Source organism: Salmo trutta, chromosome 16 (genome assembly GCF_901001165.1).
Source record: "Salmo trutta chromosome 16, fSalTru1.1, whole genome shotgun sequence".
In the NCBI taxonomy this organism is placed as follows: domain Eukaryota; kingdom Metazoa; phylum Chordata; class Actinopteri; order Salmoniformes; family Salmonidae; genus Salmo; species Salmo trutta.
Window position 1 is genome coordinate 37,718,067 of NC_042972.1, and position 19,354 is coordinate 37,737,420.

General features: G+C 46.0%; 1 protein-coding gene across 1 annotated transcript in view; it reads left to right on the top strand.

The window, feature by feature from the left end:
* LOC115150715 (rho guanine nucleotide exchange factor 10-like protein) overlaps positions 1-19,354 on the top strand; it is a 178,176-nt gene that overhangs the window by 10,296 nt on the left and 148,526 nt on the right. Inside the window, exons 2-3 of the mRNA XM_029694267.1 lie at positions 11,174-11,485; positions 12,970-12,997. Coding sequence (XP_029550127.1) covers positions 11,179-11,485; positions 12,970-12,997 — 335 coding nt within the window. The 5' untranslated portion in view covers positions 11,174-11,178. The remainder of the gene's footprint in view (positions 1-11,173; positions 11,486-12,969; positions 12,998-19,354) is intronic.

The window sequence follows — 19,354 nt, forward strand, 5'->3', positions numbered from 1 at the left end:
AGACGGCCCCGGGGAGGGGTGGAGCCGGGTAGGAGTTCTATGGTGCAGTCGTAAGGATGATGAGGAGGGAGGGTGAAGGCCTCCCGGGGTTGAAGTATTCAGGAGGGAGAATTGAGAAGTCTTGGTCTTCAATGGATGCAGGGGGACATGGCGAGGCTCCAGGTAGGGGTCTTAGACATTTAGTCTGGCAGTTCTTTCCCCAGTCTAGTAGGGGTCCCGTGGACCAGGAGAGTAGTGGGTTATGTAGCGCTATCCAGGGGTACCCTAGGATAAGGGGGTTCTCGGGAGCTGTGATCAAAAGAAAACTACGTCTCTGAGTGATTCACCCCAACCTGCAGTAGAATGGGCTTGGTCCTTGGTACTTATCCTTGGTACCCTAGGATAAGGGGGTTCTCGGGAGCTGTGATCAAAAGAAAACTACGTCTCTGAGTGATTCACCCCAACCTGCAGTAGAATGGGCTTGGTCTGATATTCCACCTGGCCGGAGCCAATGGGCTTGAAACTCTATTGAAGGCTTGAAACTGCAGAGGGATAGGACATTTCACGCAGGGGATTTGTAATTCTCTGACGAAGTCTTGATCAATGAAGTTATCTGCGGTCCGAGAGTCCACGAAGGCTTGAATCTGGTGCTGACGGTTGTCCCAGTGGAGGGTTGCGGGTAGTGACAGACTGGGCAGCCGGGGGGTAATTCCACAGCTTGTCAGGTTCTCCCCTTGTCCTGGCGAGCCCTGGCATTTCCACAGTAGAGGCAGCAGGAAACGCGCATGCGCCTGTCATGCTCCTGTGGGCTCAGACGTGTGAGTTTCAGCTGCATGGACTCCTCAATGATGGGTTCGGGGGGCTTGGGGTGCTCAGGAAAGCGCTGAATTCTTGCCACCAACAAAAATGTTGAATATTTGGGGCATAAAATCATCGAAGCTCTGAAGATTTTGTTGTGAGGATACAGAATCAATACACCATTTATTTTGGTATTGCCCTCAGGTAGCCTGTTTCTAGTCTCAGGTTCAGGAATGGCTGAAAATGCATAGCATTGATCTAAAATTTACCTTAGAAATAGTACTGTTAGGAGATCTGGAGAGACCGGGTCAGTCAATTACTAATATACTAATACTCTTAGTAAAAGTATTTATCTTCAACATGCAATCTGTAGATTCTATTCGATTAGATAGATTGAAATTGTACGTCAAACATCATAGCATAGTTGAAAGATATGTGTTGTGTAGAAACACGAAGTGGGTGGCCAGCAGAGATAGATGGGATGGGCTGAGATAGATGGGATGGGCTGGCAAATGCCACAATAAAGGAGTGGTTCTGCAGGTGGGGACCACAGACCACTTCTCAGTTCCTATGCTTCCTGGCTGATGTTTTGGTCACTTTTGAATGCTGGCGGTGCTTTCACTCTAGTGGTAGCATGAGACGGAGTCTACAACCCACGCAAGTGGCTCAGGTAGTGCAGCTCATCCAGGATGTGTCACGTCCTGACCAGCAGATGGAGGTATTGTATTAGTTTTGGGGTCAGGACGTGGCAGTTTTTGTGTATGTGAATGATTGTGTTGTTGATTAGGACTTCCAATTGAAGGCAGGTGTGTTGAGTTGCCTTTGATTGGAAGTCCTATATAGGTGTGTGTGTTTTTCTTTGGGGTTGTGGGTGGTTGTTTTTCACTGCGTTTGTTAGCCTGCAAACTGTTGCTGTCGTGTTATTGTTTCCTGTGGATGCTTTACTCCTTTTTTGGGTAATTAAATATGAGTATTCACATACCTGCTGCGCCTTGGTTCATTTCTGAAGACAGCCATTACAGAACCACCCACCAAAGGACCAAGCAGCAGAAGAGGAGGAAGCCACGGGAGAAAAAAATGGAGGAATGGACCTGGCAGGACGAAAGACAATTCTGGGAGGACAAGTTAAGTGAGCTAAGGGAACCCGAGAGGCAGCCCCAAGATTTTTTTTGGGGGGGGCACACGGGTAGCTTGGCCAGGCCAGGGAAGAGCCGTAAGCCAGCTACCCGTGACTACAGGGAGGTGCGTATGAGGTGGAGGGCGCCATGTTACGCTGAGGTACGCACCATCTCGCCTATACGGACGCACAGCCCAGTCCGCCCGGTACCAGCGCCCCGCAGGTGCCAGGGCAAGGTGAGCATCGAGCCGGAAGGGGTGAAGCCTGAAGCCAACCCTGCACTCAAGACCACCAGTGCACCCTCTCGGTCCGGTGTTTCCCGCTAGACGCACTAGCATGGAGGTGCGTGTCTCCAGGCTGGCATGTCCAGTACCTGCCCCACGCATCAGGAGTCTAGTGCGTCAGCCCAGCCTCGCCAGGCGTAAGTCGCCAGAGCTGCCCGCCAGTCAACAGTCACCAGAGCTGCCCGCCAGTCAACAGTCACCAAAGCTGCCCGCCAGTCAACAGTCACCAGAGCTGCCCGCCAGTCAACAGTCACCAGAGCTGCCCGCCAGTCAACAGTCACCAGAGCTGCCCGCCAGTCAACAGTCACCAGAGCTGCCCGCCAGTCAGAAGTCACTAGAGCCGCCCGCCAGTCAGGAGTCACCAGAGCCGCCCGCTAGTCAGGAGCCGCCAGAGCCGCCCGCTAGTCAGAAGCTGCCGGAGTGGCCCGACTGCCCGGAGCTGCAACAGGGGCCAGACTGCCCGGTTCTGCCGGAGTGGCCAGACTGCCTGGTTCTGCCAGAGTGGCCAGACTGCCCGGTTCTGCCGGAGTGGCCAGACTGCCCGGTTCTGCCGGAGTGGCCAGACTGCCCGGTTCTGCCGGAGTGGCCAGACTGCCCGGTTCTGCCGGAGTGGCCAGACTGCCCGGTTCTGCCGGAGTGGCCAGACTGCCCGGTTCTGCCGGAGTGGCCAGGCTGCCCGGTTCTGCCGGAGTGGCCAGACTGCCCGGTTCTGCCAGAGTGGCCAGACTGCCCGGTTCTGCCAGACTGCCCGGTTCTGCCAGAGTGGCCCGCCTGCCCTGATCTGCCAGAGTGGCCCGCCTGCCCTGATCTGCCAGGGTGCCCTGCCTGTCAGGATCTGCCAGAGTGGTCCTCCTGTCCTCCGGTCCAGCCCGAGTGGCCCTCCTGCCCTCCGGCCCAGCCCGAGTGGCCCTCCTGCCCTCCGGCCCAGCCTGAGTGGCCCTCCTGCCCTCCGGCCCAGCCCGAGTGGCCCTCCTGCCCTCCGGTCCAGCCCGAGTGGCCCTCCTGCCCTCCGATTCAACCCGAGTGGCCCTCCTGCCCTCCGGTCCAGCCCGAGTGGCCCTCCTGCCCTCCGGGCCAGCCCGAGTGGCCCTCCTGCCCTCCGGCCCAGCCCGAGTGGCCCTCCTGTCCTCCGGCCCAGCCCGAGTGGCCCTCCTGCCCAGCCCGAGTGGCCCTCCTGCCCTCCGGTCAAGCCCGAGTGGCCCTCCTGCCCTCCGGTCCAGCCCGAGTGGCCCTCCTGCCCTCCGGCCCAGCCCGAGTGGCCCTCCTGTCCTCCGGCCCAGCCCGAGTGGCCCTCCTGTCCTCCGGCCCAGCCCGAGTGGCCCGCATGTCTTCCGACCCAGCCCGAGTGGTCCGTCTGCCAGGGTCAGCCCGAGTGGCCCGTCTGCCCGGCGCAGCTATCGGCGCCACCAAAGTGGGCGACGCCGAAGGTGGAGCGAGGTCCACGTCCTGCACCTGAGCCACCTCCAGGATAGGTGGGTTGGGGGGGAGGGTGTAGCACAGTGCCGTCGGTGACGGCAGCCACCCTCCCTTCCCTCACTTATTGTTTAGGGGTTATTGTTTATGAGTTTTTTGTTGGTGTTTTCTGTTGGTAGGTGCATTCCGGGGTCTGCACCTTGAGGGGGGGGGGCACTGTCACGTCCTGACCAGCAGATGGAGGTATTGTATTAGTTATGGGGTCATGACGTGGCAGTTTTTGTGTTTGTGAATGATTGTGTTGTTGATTGGGACTTCCAATTGAAGGCAGGTGTGTTGTTGCCTTTGTTTGGAAGTCCTATATAGGTGTGTGTGTTTTTCTTTGGGGTTGTGGGTGGTTGTTTTGCACTGCGTTTGTTAGCCTGCAAACTGTTGCTGTCGTGTTATTGTTTCCTGTGGATGCTTTACTCCTTTTTTGGGTAATTAAATATGAGTATTCACATACCTGCTGCGCCTTGGTTCATTTCTGAAGACAGCCGTTACAGGATGGCACATCAATGCGAGCTGTGGCAAGAAGGTTTGCTGTGTCTGTCAGCGTAGTGTCCAGAGCATGGAGGCGCTACCAGGAGACAGGCCAGTACATCAGGAGACATGGAGGAGGCCGTAGGAGGGCAACAACCCAGCAGCAGGACCTCTACCTCCGCCTTTGTGCAAGGAGGAGCAGGAGAAGCACTGCCAGAGCCCTGCAAAATGACCTCCAGCAGGCCACAAATGTGCATGTGTCTGCTCAAACGGTCAGAAACAGACTCCATGAGGGTGGTATGAGGGCCCGACGTCCACAGGTGGGGGTTGTGCTTACAGCCCAACACTGTGCAGGACATTTGGCATTTGCCAGAGAACACCAAGATTGGCAAATTCGCCACTGGCGCCCTGTGCTCTTCACAGATGAAATCAGGTTCACACTGAGCACGTGACAGATGTGACAGAGTCTGGAGATGCCGTGGAGAACGTTCTGCTGCCTGCAACATCCTCCAGCATGACCGGTTTGGCGGTGGGTCAGTCATGGTGTGGGGTGGCATTTCTTTGGGGGGCCGCACAGCCCTCCATGTGCTCGCCAGAGGTAGCCTGACTGCCATTAGGTACCGAGATGAGATCCTCAGACCCCTTGTGAGACCATATGCTGGTGCGGTTGGCCCTGGGTTCCTCCTAATGCAAGACAATGCTAGACCTCATGTGGCTGGAGTGTATCAGCAGTTCCTGCAAGAGGAAGGCATTGATGCTATGTACTGGCCCGCCCGTTCCCCAGACCTGAATCCAATTGAGCACATCTGGGACATCATGTCTCGCTCCATCCACCAACGCCACGTTGCACCACAGACTGTCCAGGAGTTGGCAGACGCTTTAGTCCAGGTCTGGGAGGAGATCCCTCAGGAGACCATCCACCACCTCATCAGGAGCATGCAAAGGCATTGTAGGGAGGTCATACAGGCACGTGGAGGCCACACACACTACTGAGCCTCATTTTGACTTGTTTTAAGGACATTACATCAAAGTTGGATCAGCCTGTAGTGTGGTTTTCCACTTTAATTTTGAGTGTGACTCCAAATCCAGACCTCCATGGGTTGATCAATTGGATTTCCATTGATTATTTTGTGTGATTTTGTTGTCAGCACATTCAACTATGTAAAGAAAAAAGTATTTAAGAAGATTATTTCTTTCATTCAGATCTAGGATGTGTTGTTTAAGTGTTCCCTTTATTTTTTTGAGCAGTATATATATATACATATATATATATATATATATATATATATATATATTTAATGCCGTCTCATGCGTTCTCGGAGGTGGATGTTGATCCTGATTACCAGCGTTATCAGGGACTCAAGGTCTTTTCCCAGTTCCTGAGAGGCCAGTTCATCCTTGGAGTTAGACAACCCCTAGTGGAAAGCGGTGACCAGTGCCTCTGTATTTCACCCACTCTCGGCGGCGAGGGTGCGGAACTCAATGGTGAAGTCAGCCACTGGTCTGGCCCCTTGGCGGATGTTGAACAGTCGGCTGGCCGCTTCTCGTCTGCCGACTGGGTGGTCGAAAACTCGTCGCAGCTTGGCAGTGAAGGCTAATATGGAGCTGCAGGAGGGTGGCTGCTGTTCCCACACTGCTGTTGCCCACGCCAGGGCAATGCCCGAGAGTAGAGAGAATATGTAGGTGATCATCGCCCGATCAGTATGGAACGAGGAGGACTGTAGCTCGAACATCAGAGAGCACTGGGTGAGGAACCCCTTGCAACCTCCCGGGTGGCCTTCATAGCGCTCGGGGGCTGGGATCTTGGGTTCCTGGTGCATGTAAGTGTTTTTGATATCTGGAAGAGTTGTTCTTGCTGCCGCTCCAGCAGTGATCCTTAGTGGGTTACAACATTCTTGATCTGGGTGATCTCTGCTGGGTCCATGTTGTGAGCTGAAGCTTGCTGTGACATGGTGAGGTTGGAACCAGGTGCAGAGAAGAGACCAGACGAGGAATCAGCGGTTAATGATAAACATAATACTTTACTGAGAAACGGTAACGGAAAGATCACAGTAACACTGGGAAAACAACAAACACTAAGTCTCAAAACCTCACTCAGGAGACAAACGCACACGGCACAAGCTTCAGCAAAGGACAACAGAAAACACATCTCTTTTAACAGGGAAATCATAATGAGTAAATAGGACACATCTGTGTCATTAATGTCTCTAGGATGGTCTCTGCCGCCCTCTGGTGACAGGTGGAACCATGACAGTACCCCCCCCCCCCTTCTAGGAGCGGCTCCAGTGGCGGAGCCAGGGCAACCACCATGTAGTTGGTTGAATATTGAATATCCCGAATATTGCCCATTATTTTGGCTACCATAGTAGGTGATGGGCCGACACCAAAAACGTTGAAGTTGATTGATCTATGCCTAGGGAGGAGCAGATTTGTTTTGTACAGGATATTTCAATATTCTTCTGATTAGTGTAAAATTTGTTTACACCTTCAATTCTTACACATTTTCTCATTTCAACACTGTCTGCTCAGGCACATTTGCGAACAGGGGTGGGGGGGGAATGCAAATAGTCTGGGTAGCCATTTGATTAAATGTTCAGGAGTCTTATGGCTTGGGGGTAGAAGCTATTTAGGAGCCTCTTGGACCTAGACTTGGTGCTCCGGTACCTCTTGCCATGCGGTAGCAGAGTGAACAGTCTATGACTAGGGTGGTTGGAGTCTTTGACAATTTTTAGGGCCTTCCTCTGACACCATCTGGTACAGAGGTCCTGGATGGCAGGAAGCTTGGCCCCGGTGATGTACTGTGCCGTATGCACTACCCTCTGTAGTGCCTTGCGGTCGGAGGCCGTGCAGTTGCCATACCAGGCAGGGATGCAACCCGTCAGGGTGCTCTCGATGGTGCAGCTGTAAAACCTTTTGAGGATCTCAGGACCCATGCCAAATCTTTTCAGGAAGTCCACGATCCAGTTGCAGAGGGAGGTATTTAGTCCCAGGGTCCTTAGCTTACTGATGAGCTTTGAGGGCACTATGGTGTTGAACACTAAGCTGTAGTCAATGAATAGCATTTCCACATAGCTGTTCCTTTTGTCCAGGTGTGAAAGGGCAGTGTGGAGTACAACATGAGGTGATGGCAGTGTATGAATTGCACAACAATGGGCCTCATGATCTCATCATGGTATCTCTGTTCATTGAAACTGCCATCGATAAAACGCAATTGTGTTCGTTGTCCATAGCTTATGCTTGCCCATAGCATAACTTCAACGCCAACCCCACCGGGCACTCTGTTCACAACGTTGACATCAGCAAACAGCTCGCCCACACGACGCTGTCTGCCCGTTACAGTTGAAACTGGGATTTATCTGTGAAGAGCACACTTCTCCAGCGTGCCAATGGCCATCGAAGGTGTGCATTTGCCCACAGAAGTCAGTTACAACGCCGAACTGCAGTCAGGTCGAGATCCTGGTGAGGATGACGAGCACGCAGATGAGCTTCCCTGAGACGGTTTATAACAGCATGTGCAGAAATTCTTTGGTTGTGCAAACCAACAGTTTCATCGGCTGTCTGAGTCGCTACAATCCATATAAGTACTAAAAAGCTGATTTATTATTTGATTGTAATATCACGTAGTTTTTAGAATTGAGTAAATAGAAATGTTGTCATTTATGTGGTAAAAACGACTGTCATTTAAAGGGGCGGGACACCTAAATAATGTATGTACTTAATTGTATTGACAAATGTGATTCATCCATTGATCCTGAGATTGATCCTGAGAGACAATGACCAAGAATATGGAATACAGCCGGCATTAGCATTGCTGCTAGTGAAACGGGGGCCAAGCTTCCTGCCATCCAGGACCTCTATACCAGGTGGTGTCAGAGGAAGGCCCTAAAAGTTGTCAAAGACTTTAGCCACCCTAGTCATAGACTGTTCTCTCTGCTACCACACGGCAAGTGGTCCCAGAGCACCAAGTCTAGGTCCAAGAGGCTTCTAAACAGCTTCTACCCCCCAAGCCACGCTATTGCTATTTACTGCTGCTCTTTAATGATTTGTTATTCTTCTCTCTTACTTTTATTTGTTGTATTTTCTTAAAACTGCATTGTTGGTTAAGGGCTTGTAAGTAAGCATTTCACCAATGATATTCGGCGCATGTGACAAATACAATTTGATTTGAACAATGGAAGTGGTAGGGCCTATGGCAGAATGCTTAAAAAAACATGCCCGTCCTCAAAATCACTTCAAACCAAATGTTATAGCAACCCAACTACCATTAACAAATTACATATATAGAATATTGGAGGATATTATAAGAATTCTGGTGTTTCCTGTATAATAACTCTTTTTCAGAGTGTTCATACCAATACAGCACTATGTGTACATTTAGAGGGTAGCTGGTTTCTGTATTACAGTTCTAGCAAGTATTTATACCACTGACATACTTTTATGCACTATTTTGAATGCAACTAAGCTTATTTGTCAGGTAATTTTTGTTTTTTAATTTTTGTACAATCTTAGCTGAGTACATGGGGAACTATATTTTGGGAAATGATCTGTGTATCTGGTCAGAATCTCTAATACAGGTCCCTTCCACCCTCTGGTGGTATTGATAACTTGTAATTATGTCTCCAGAGATTCAAATAAAAGTCATATTTATCAAATTATATACTATAATAGGCGGAATTAGCTGTTTTTGGCTGGGATCAATATGACCCCTAAGGACATTAATTTTTTAAAAGTCCAAATTGAAACAAAAACACTAAACCAGTATTTACTGTATATTTGTTGGGGGGGGAAGTTGATTAAAAAAAAGTAATGAAACATTTAAATAATTGAATAAACCACCTTTGGGCTATGATCAAAAGCATGGCTCTGGGGTCAAAATGACGCCAGTCGGTACTAACGTTAAGACACTTTATGTTGGTGTTTCCTTTATTTTAGCAGTTACCTGTGGTTTTGCCTGTGAATCTGGGAATAGACTGTTTTCCCCAAAAATATCTTGCAGTTGTCTAAATGTTATTTTGTATTACAATTCATTTAAATGTAAACAGCATGAGTTCAACGTTTCACACCATTGTTTTCTCTGGAATTTAGATAAAATAAAACTAAAACAATTTGTGTAGTAGGAGGAAGCGGAGCCCATTCTAACATGATTCAATTTGTCAGTTTCATCCTGATATTTCCCAGCACCCATACACAAACTACAGATTATAGAGTCTTCTTTGACTGTGTAAAGTTGAAAACTATATCAGTCAATAAAAAAGATCACAAAGTAAATAGGCCTTACCAAAATGCTTGATCAACTATTTGAAAATGAGGTTCAACTTTACATGAAGTGTCCTGAAACCTTTGTCTTTTCATGGCAGGGAAATTCCACGATAACGTAATTGCGCTGAGACTCACTTTTCTCGTAAAATGTAATGCCCCCCAAAAAACATTGATTTCAAAGTTTAACAAACCATACAACTCTATGCAGAAAGACTACTTTTAACATTTTACACTGAACATTTTACAAAAACACATGAAAAGTTTGGTAACAGAGTTTCTGTTTTTGTGTCCACATTTTTCAAAAACTTTGTTATATATCGCCTCTGAATTAAGATTCAGCTATGTCTGCAGAAATAATGGGGTGTCAGCTATCACATGACATATTGACTGTTTTTGAACTACAGTAAGTGAAGTGGATTTACACCCGGTAGCGGAATTGCGGCAATGGAATATCATCATGGGTCCCTGATTTGTAAAACACAGAAATGCATAATTATGGATATAAATGTCATTCTCTTCATGGTGATGTATCGTGAACGGGTACACAAATGTATAAATATGCACTGTGCTGTCCAAACTTGTGAATTCAACTGTGGTTTGTTACTACTATGATTTCCCATTGTTGCCAATTCGATTGCAGAAATTCCGTTACCGATTTTTCTGAAATTCCATTACCAATTAGGCCCACCCACTTGGGAGCCAGGCCGACCCACTGGGGAGCTGGCTCAGCTAATCAGAATACATCACCACCAAAGGGCTTTATCATCTCAGTTTCATCAGCTGACTGATGGCTGGTCTCAGACGATACTGCAGGTGAAGAAGCCGGATGTGGAGGTCCTGGGCTGGCATTGCTACACATGCTCTGCAGTTGTGAGGCCGGTTGGACCTACTACCAAGTTCTCTAAAATTACGTTGGAGGCGGCTTATGGTAGAGAAATGAACATTCAATTCTCTGGCAAAAGCTCAGGTAGCCATTCCTGCAGTCAACATGCCAACTGCACGCTCCCTCAAAACGTCAGACATCTGTGGCATTGTGTTGTGTGACAAAACTGCACATTTTAGAGTGGCCTTTTATTGTCCCCAGCACAAGGTGCACCTGTGTAATGATCATGCTGTTAAATTAGCTTCTTGATATGCCATACTTGTCAGGTGGATGGATTATCTTTGCAAAGGAGAAATGCTCACTTAACGGGATGTAAACACATTTGAGCACAAAATCTGAGTGAAATAAGCTTTTTGTGTGTATGGAACATTTCTGGGATCTTTTATTTCAGCTCATGAAACATGGGACCAACACTTTACATGTTGCATTTAATTTTTTTGTTAAGTACAAGTGTTGATATTAGTTGGCAGGGTTCTTTACTTCAATATTATTGTGTTTTGATGTATTTATATTATCTTTTAAGACTTTTTCTGGTAGATGTTTTTTGAGACTCCTGTTCCATCAGTCTTTGCTTTTTCCTAATTTTTACGATGGAAAATATGCCTTAATGTCTAAACAATCTAGACTCTTAGTTTTCATTTGACACCCAATTTGACATGCTCTTATAAACTTCACATGTTGGTGCTCATGGGTCCTTTTAGATGGAAATGGCTGGTAGTTACATAGGTCGGTTAGTACACTTTATTAGTACTTACAACTATTATACCTTTTGTGGTTTGTGTATTTACACATTTGACATTGTATATAAACAAACTCAAATCAGTTTCTAAATTGTAGCTAATTTTGTGAAGGAATATTATTTATGTTTTTTCTTCTTCAACATTTTCACTATCCCTTTGTCTCTGTTCTCTGTTCTAGAGCTTATGTCCTCTGTGATGCTTCAGCAGCAACAGAGGGAGGAAGGGGAGGAGGAGGATGAAGAGCAAGAGGAGAAGTTTGAGTTTGTCGACAGTGCTGATGAAGAGGAAGAGCCAGCGAATTGTAAAGACCTTGTCTCAGACTCTGTAAAAGCCAGTCAAAAATCAAACCAGTCATTTAAGGAGGCTACAAACCCACTACAGGACAACATACTAACACCCACTGCACACTCACAACAGCACCTCAATGCAATGCCCCCTGCTGGTCAGGAGGACGGCCCCTCCCAGGGACAATACTCCACAGCCTCTCCAGGTAAAGTGTTCTTTCTATTACATCACATTGTGAGTGACTTTTCTCCACTGGTCTCATAAGGTGCTGTCAGTTCATGAAGTGATTTCACAAGTCTCTGCTAGATAAAGCCCCGCCTTATCTCAGCTCACTGGTCACCATAGCAGCACCCACTCATAGCACGCGCTCCAGCAGATATATCTCACTGGTCACCCCCAAAGCCAATTCCTCCTTTGGTCGTCTTTCCTTCCAGTTCTCTGCTGCCAATGACTGGAACGAACTGCAAAAATCTCTGAAGCTGGAGATTCATATCTCCCTCACTAACTTTAAGCACCAGCTGTCAGAGCAGCTCACAGATCCCTGCACCTGTACATAGCCCATCTGTAAACAGCCCATATATCTACCTACCTCATCCCCATACTGTATTTATTTATTTATCTTGCTCCTTTGCACCCCAGTATCTCTACTTGCACATTCATCTTCTGCACATCTACCATTCCAGTGTTTAATTGCTATATTGTAATTACTTCGCCACCATGGCCTATTTATTGCCTTAACTTACCTCATTCGCACTCACTGTATATAGGCTTTTTGTTTTCTTTTGTTCTACTGTATTATTAACTGTATGTTTTGTTTATTCCATGTGTAACTCTGTGTTGTTGTATGTGTCGAATTGCTATGCTTTATCTTGGCCAGGTCGCAGTTGCAAATGAGAACTTGTTCTCAACTAGCCCACCTGGTTAAATAAAGGTGAAATAAAAAATAAATAAAAATAAAAATAATAGCTTCAGACAGACAGGCATAAAGAGAGCCAGGTTAAACCTTGTTGTAATTGGATAAAGAGCAGTGAAACTCTTGTTATCAGTATAGTATTGACTACCTGACTCAGTCATGCTGCCAAAAAAGCTCTGTTAATTACACTCCCAGCCAAAGCGGAAGATTTTAATCTACGGGAACTTCTGCTGGACAAAATGAAGTGACTAGTGCTTAATTAAAAGGCTTCTCACAAAGCCTACATGTAGTACAGTAATCCGCTAAGTGGGTTGTGGAGCATTCCTCTGCCCCGCTGGGGAATTCTGGGGTTGATGATGCTCTACAGTGAAAGCCTGTTACATAACCAGCGGCTGGTGGAGGAGACGGCATCAGGCTGGGACTCAGCCCTGCAGGCAAATGAGAGGGTTTACATTGTCTCTGTATAAATTAGATAATAGCTTGGGCAGGGATATCTTTCATAAAAGCTGCTATACACACAATGCCTATATACAGCTAATATTAAGATTCCGATTGTCTTTTCAACAGCAATTGTCTTTGAGACACAGGAATTACCTTCCTATTCATAAAACAAGGTACATTTAGAAGTTTTGCTCATATTGAAACCTACTTAGATGAATTCCAAATGTTTTAACTGTTCCTCCCATATGGTACATGTTGCACAAGTAAAAAAGTAAAGAGTAACATGACGTTAGCATTTTTTAAACATGATTTTCTTGGCTCTAATGTCCCCACAGATGTTCCAGTTAGCGACCCACCCAGGCGGTAAGAGACTACCTGCTTTTTATATGCTATCACAGTATGTGGGAATTGGTATTACATCCTTAGAGACCGTGTGGTTTAGTCTCGGAAGAGGAAATATCTGTCTTCATTGGGTTATCAATATATTTGCATAACACAAAATCAGATACAACTCTATTTTCATAGAGAAAGTGTGTGTCAAAGTTGAAAGGTTGGACTGATATGTTCGGAAAAGGAAGTCAAAGGAGACAGCCAATCTCTGACAGGGTATGTGAGGAAAAAAAAATACTGAATCAGTAGCCTAAACAAGTAGTCTACAGTCTGCAGGTTATAGCAGTTGTAACGATGTGCGCTGAGAGTCGGGAAGCAAGTTCAGGGAGTGAGTGTTTTAATAAAATAAACGGAACATAATGCAAAACAAGAACCTTGAACAACGCACAGACATGAAACAGAAACAATGACGCCTGGGGAAGGAACCAAAGGGAGTGACATAAATAAGGAAGGTAATCAAGGAAGTGATGGAGTCCAGGTGAGTCTGACGATGCGCAGGTGCGCGTAACAATGGTGACAGGTGTGCGCCATAACGAGCAGCCTGGTGACCTAGAGGCCGGAGAGGGAGCACATGTGACAGCAGAATGCAGTATAAAAGTTATATATGAGTTAGGGGGGTTCATTAGAATGTACAATAGAAACATGTTATCAACCAGTGTACTGTATCACCCTCTTCATTTGTGATCCCCAACCTTGGTGGGGTCCACTGGTCCTGGGTCCACTGGTCCTGTGCTGATAGGAGAGCCAGGGCTGGCCATTCCTGTGTGCTTTCCTGTGATAAGAAAGTGGGGTAGCTGAGTGACTGTGATAAAGTATGTCTGTGTCTGTGTGTTTGAATAGGGTTGGATTGTGAGAGAAGGAACTGTTAAGTCTCTGCAGTTTCTCTTCGGGAAGATTTCTGCTGAGTACACTGTTCCACTGTGGGTCAACATTCTCCCTTTCCTAGTGGAGATATCAATAGATTTTTCCACCATCAAGGTGTAAGGTGTGTGTCCGAGCATTTGCACTGTGTGTCTGTTTCAGCTAAGAATCAGATATATTTCAAATTAAATCAAATAAAAATGTATTCATCACACTCGTCGAAAACTACAGGTGTAAACGTTACAGTGAAATGCTTACTTACAAGCCCTTATTAACCAACAATGCAGTTAAAAAAATACCTAAAAAAATAATAAGAAATAAAAGTAACAAATAATTAAAGAGCAGCAGTAAACTAACAATAGCTAGGTTATATACAGGGGGTACCGGTGCAGAGCCAATGTGCAGGGGCACCGGTTAGTCGAGGTAATTGAGGTAATATGTACATGTAGGTTGAGTTATTAAAGTGACTATGCTTAGATAATAACAGAGAGTAGCAGCAGCGTAAAGGGGGGGGGATGCAACTAGTCTGGGTAGCCATTTGATTAGACGTTCAGGAGTCTTATGTGTTGAGGGTAGAAGCTGTTTAGAAGCCTCTTGGACCTAGACTTGGTGCTCCGGTACCGCTTGCCGTAAGGTAGCAGAGAGAACAGTCTATGACTAGGGTGGCTGGAGTTTTTGACCATTTTTAGGGCCTTCCTCTGACACCGCCTGGTATAGAGGTCCTGGATGGCAGGAAGCTTGGTCCCTCTGTAGTGCCTTGCGGTCAGAGGCTAAGCAGTTGCCATACCAGGCAGTGATGCAACGAGTCAGGATGCTCTCGATGGTGCAGAATCTTTTGAGGATCTGAGGACCCATGCCAAATCTTTTCAGTCTCCTGAGGGGGAATAGGTTTTGTCGTGCCCTCTTCACGACTGTCTTGGTGTGCTTGGACCATGTTAGTTTGTTGGTGATGTGGACACCAAGGAACTTGAAGTTTTCAACATGCTCTACTACAGCCCCGTCGAGAGAATGGGGGCATGCTCGGTGCTCCTTTTCCTGTAGTCCACAATCATCTCCTTTGTCTTGATCACATTGAGGGAGAGGTGTTTGTCCTGGCACCACACGGCCAGGTCTCTGACTTCCTCCCTATAGGCTGTCTTGTCGTTGTCAGTGATCAGGCCTGCCACTGTTGTGTCATCGGCAATCTTAATGATGGTGTTGGAGTCGTGCCTGGCCGTGCAGTCATAAGTAAACAGGGAGTACAGGAGGGGACTGAGCATGCACCCTTGAGGGGCCCCCATGTTGAGGATCAGCGTGGCCGATGTGTTGTTACCTACCCTTACCACCTGGGGGTGTCCCGTCAGGAAGTCCATGATCCAGTTGCAAAAGGAGGTGTTTAGTCCCAGGATCCTTAGTTTAGTGATGAGCTTTGAGGGCACAATGGTGTTGAATGCTGAGCTGTAGTCAATGAATAGCATTTTCACATAGGTGTTCCTTTTGTCCAGGTGGGAAAGGGTAGTGTGGAGTGCAGTAGAGATTGCATCATCTGTGGATCTGTTTGGGCGGTATGCAAATTGGAGTGGGTCTAGGGTTTCTGGGATAATGGTGTTGATGTGAGCCATGACCAGCCTTTGAAAGCTCTTCATAGCTACAGACGTGAGCGCTACGGGTCGGTAGTCATTTAGGCAGGGTACTTTAGTGTTCTTGGGCACAGGGACTATGGTGGTCTGCTTGAAACATGTTAGTATTACAGACTCAGACAGGGAGAGGTTGAAAATGTCAGTGAAGACACTTGCCAGTTGGTCATTTAGCTCATCTGGTAGGCTTGTGTCACTGGGCAGCTCTCAGCTGTTCCTCCCTTTGTAGTCTGTAATAGTTTGCAAGCCCTGCCACATCCGACGAGCGTCGGAGCCGGTGTAGTATGATTCGATCTTTGTCCTGTATTGATGCTTTGCCTGTTTGATCGTTGGTCGGAGGGCATAGCGGGATTTCTTATAAGCTTCCGGGTTAGAGTCTCGCTCCTTGAACGCGGCAGCTCTACCCTTTAGCTCGGTGCGGATGTTGCCTGTAATCCATGACTTCTGGTTGGGGTATGTACATACGGTCACTGTGGGGATGATGTCATAGCTGCACTTATTGATGAAGCCAGTGACTGATGTGGTGTACTCCTCAATGCCATCGGAAGAATCCCAGAACATATTCCAGTATGTGCTAGTAAAACAGTCCTATAGCTTAGCATATGCTTATTCTGACCGAGTCACTGGAGTTTCCTGCTTTAATTTTAGCTTGTAATCAGAAATCAGGAGGATAGAATTGTGGTCAGATTTGCCAAATGGAGTGCAAGCTTTTTAGGAGACTCTGTGTGTGGAGTAAAAGGGGTCTAGAGATTTTTTCAATCTTGTTGCACATTTAACAAATTTGGTGAAGCTTGCATCACAAAGAATACTTTGAATAGAAACATTGCTGCAGAACATGCATAATATGTCTACCTGTGTACTTAGCCTCAACCCAGGAAAGCAGTGGTATTGTGTGTGTGTGTCTAGGTACGTCTGATTCTAGGACCTTTAACAGATACCTTTCATTAAGTGAGACCCTTAAGATGAAAAGTCCTAGACAAAGGTCACCATGACAACTTGACACCTGACATTTATATGGCTCTGTCTTATGTTCATTTGAGCTGTAACCTTAAAGGTAAACACATTTAACACTCCACCGAAGCAACCCCACTTTACAACACTCCTTTTTCTTTATCTGCATTCCACCCTTCCTCAACTGAGTGGTAGATCTACAAACTGTTAAAGTAAACAATGTCACAGTAGACACATACTGTATGCAGACCTGTGTACAATGCTTTATGACTTACCGGGTGCACACAGTAGATGGGAGATGCAGTTGATATAATAGGTGGTGTGTTGTTAGGTTAGACTTGATAGAGGGAGGGAATTGATAACAATGAAGCTACAGTACCAGTCAAAAGTTTGTACACACCTATTCATTCAAGGGTTTTTCTTTATTTTTACTATTTTCTACATTGTGGAATAATAGTGAAGACAACAACACTATGAAATAACACATATGGAATCATGTAGTAACCAAAAAAGTGTTAAACAAATCAAAATATATTTTATATTTGAGATTCTTTAACGTAACCACCTTTTGCCTTGATGACAGTTTTGCACACTTTTGGCATTCTCTCAACCAGCTTCACGAGGTAGTCACCTGGAATGCATTTCAATTAACAGGTGTGCCTTGTTAAAAGTTAATTTGTTGAATTTCTTTCCTTATTAACCTCTATGGGACCGGCGGGACGAATTCGTCCCACCTACGTAACAGCTAGTGTAATCCTGTGGCGCGATTTTTAAAACGTTTGAAATGCTATTACTTCAATTTCTCAAACATATGACTATTTTACAGCTATTTAAAGACAAGACTCTCGTTAATCTAACCACACTGTCCGATTTCAAAAAGGCTTTACAACGAAAGCCAAACATTAGATTATGTCAGCAGAGTACCCAGCCAGAAATAATCAGACACCCATTTTTCAAGCTAGCATATAATGTCACATAAACCCAAACCACAGCTAAATGCAGCACTAACCTTTGATGATCTTCATCAGATGACAATCCTAGGACATTATGTTATACAATACATGCATATCTGTTCAATCAAGTTCATATTTATATCAAAAACCAGCTTTTTACATTAGCATGTGACGTTCAGAAAAAGCATACCCCCGCAAACTTCCGGGGAATTTACTAACAATTTGCTAAATTACTCACGATAAACGTTCACAAAAAGCATAACAATTATTTTAAGAATTATAGATACATTACTCCTCTATGCACTCGATATGTCCGATTTTAAAATAGCTTTTCGGATGAAGCGCAATATTCTAAGTACATAGCCCAGCCATCACGGGCTAGCTATTTAGACACCCGGCAAGTTTAGCCTTCATCAAAATCATATTTCCTATAAGAAAAATGGTCTTACCTTTCCTGTTCTTCGTCAGAATGCACTCCCAGGACTTCTACTTCAATAACAAATGTAGGTTTGGTCCCAAATAATCCATCGTTATATCCAAACAGCGGCGTTTTGTTCGTGCGTTCTAGACACTATCAGAATGCTAAATCATGGTCGTGCGCAGAACGCGCAGAACGTGACAAAAAATTTCTAAATATTCCATTACCGTACTTCGAAGCATGTCAACCGCTGTTTAAAATCAATTTTTATGCAATTTATCTCGTAGAAAAGCGATAATATTCCGACCGGGAATCTGCAATTAGCTAAACAGCTGAATGAAAATACTCCACGGGGGCGAATCGCGCACGCGCCTAATTCTATTGACCACTGATGGGACACTTGGAAAAGGAGATAATGTGTTTCAGCCTGAGGCTGCCTCGTCATCGTTCAGGTTTTTCCCGGGTTCTGAGAGCCTATTGGAGCCCTAGGAATTGTCACGTTACAGCTAAGATCCTGACTCTTCAATAAACAGAAGCAAGAACAACAACACCTTGTCAGACAGGGTACTTCCTGCATGAAACCTTCTCAGGTTTTTGCCTGCCATAGGAGTTCTGTTATACTCACAGACACCATTCAAACAGTTTTAGAAACTTTAGGGTGTTTTCTATCCAAACCTGAACAATAATATGCATATTCTAGCTTCTGAGTTGGTGTAGGAGGCAGTTAAAAATGGGCACATATTTTTTCCAAAATTCTCAATGCTGCCCCCTAGCCCGTAGAGGTTAATGCGTTTGAGCCAATCAGTTGTGTTGTGACAAGGTAGGGTTGATATACAGAAGATAGCCCTATTTGGTAAAAGACCAAGTCCATGTTATGGCAAGAACATCTCAAATAAGCAAAGAGAAACAACAGTCCATCATTACTTTAAGACATGAATGTCAGTCAATGCGGGAAAATTTCAAGAACTTTGAAAGTGCCATCGCAAAAACCATCAAGCGCTATGATGAAATTGTCTCTCATGAGGACCGCCACAGGAAAGGAAGACCTAGACTTACCTCTGCTGCAGAGGATAACTTCATTAGAGTTACCAGCCTCAGAAATTGCAGGCCAAATAAATGCTTCACAGAGTTCAAGTAACAGACACATCTCAAAATCAACTGTTCAGAGGAGACTGTGTGAATCAGGCCTTCATGGTCGGATTGCTGCAAAGAATCCACTACTAAAGGACACCAAAAAAATAAGAGACTTGCTTGGGCCAAGTAACATGAACAGTGGACATTAGACCTTTGGTCTGATGAGTCCAAAATGTAGATTTTTGGTTCTAACTGCCGTGTCTTTGTGAGACGCGGAGTAGGTGATCCCATGGCTTATTGGGACTATTATTTGTTTTTCAACAGGACAATAACCCAACACACCTCCAGGCTATTTGACCAAGAAGAAGAGTGATGGAGTGCTGCATCAGATGACATGGCCTCGAAAATCACCCTACCTCAACCCAATTGAGATGGTTTGGGATGAGTTGGACCGCAG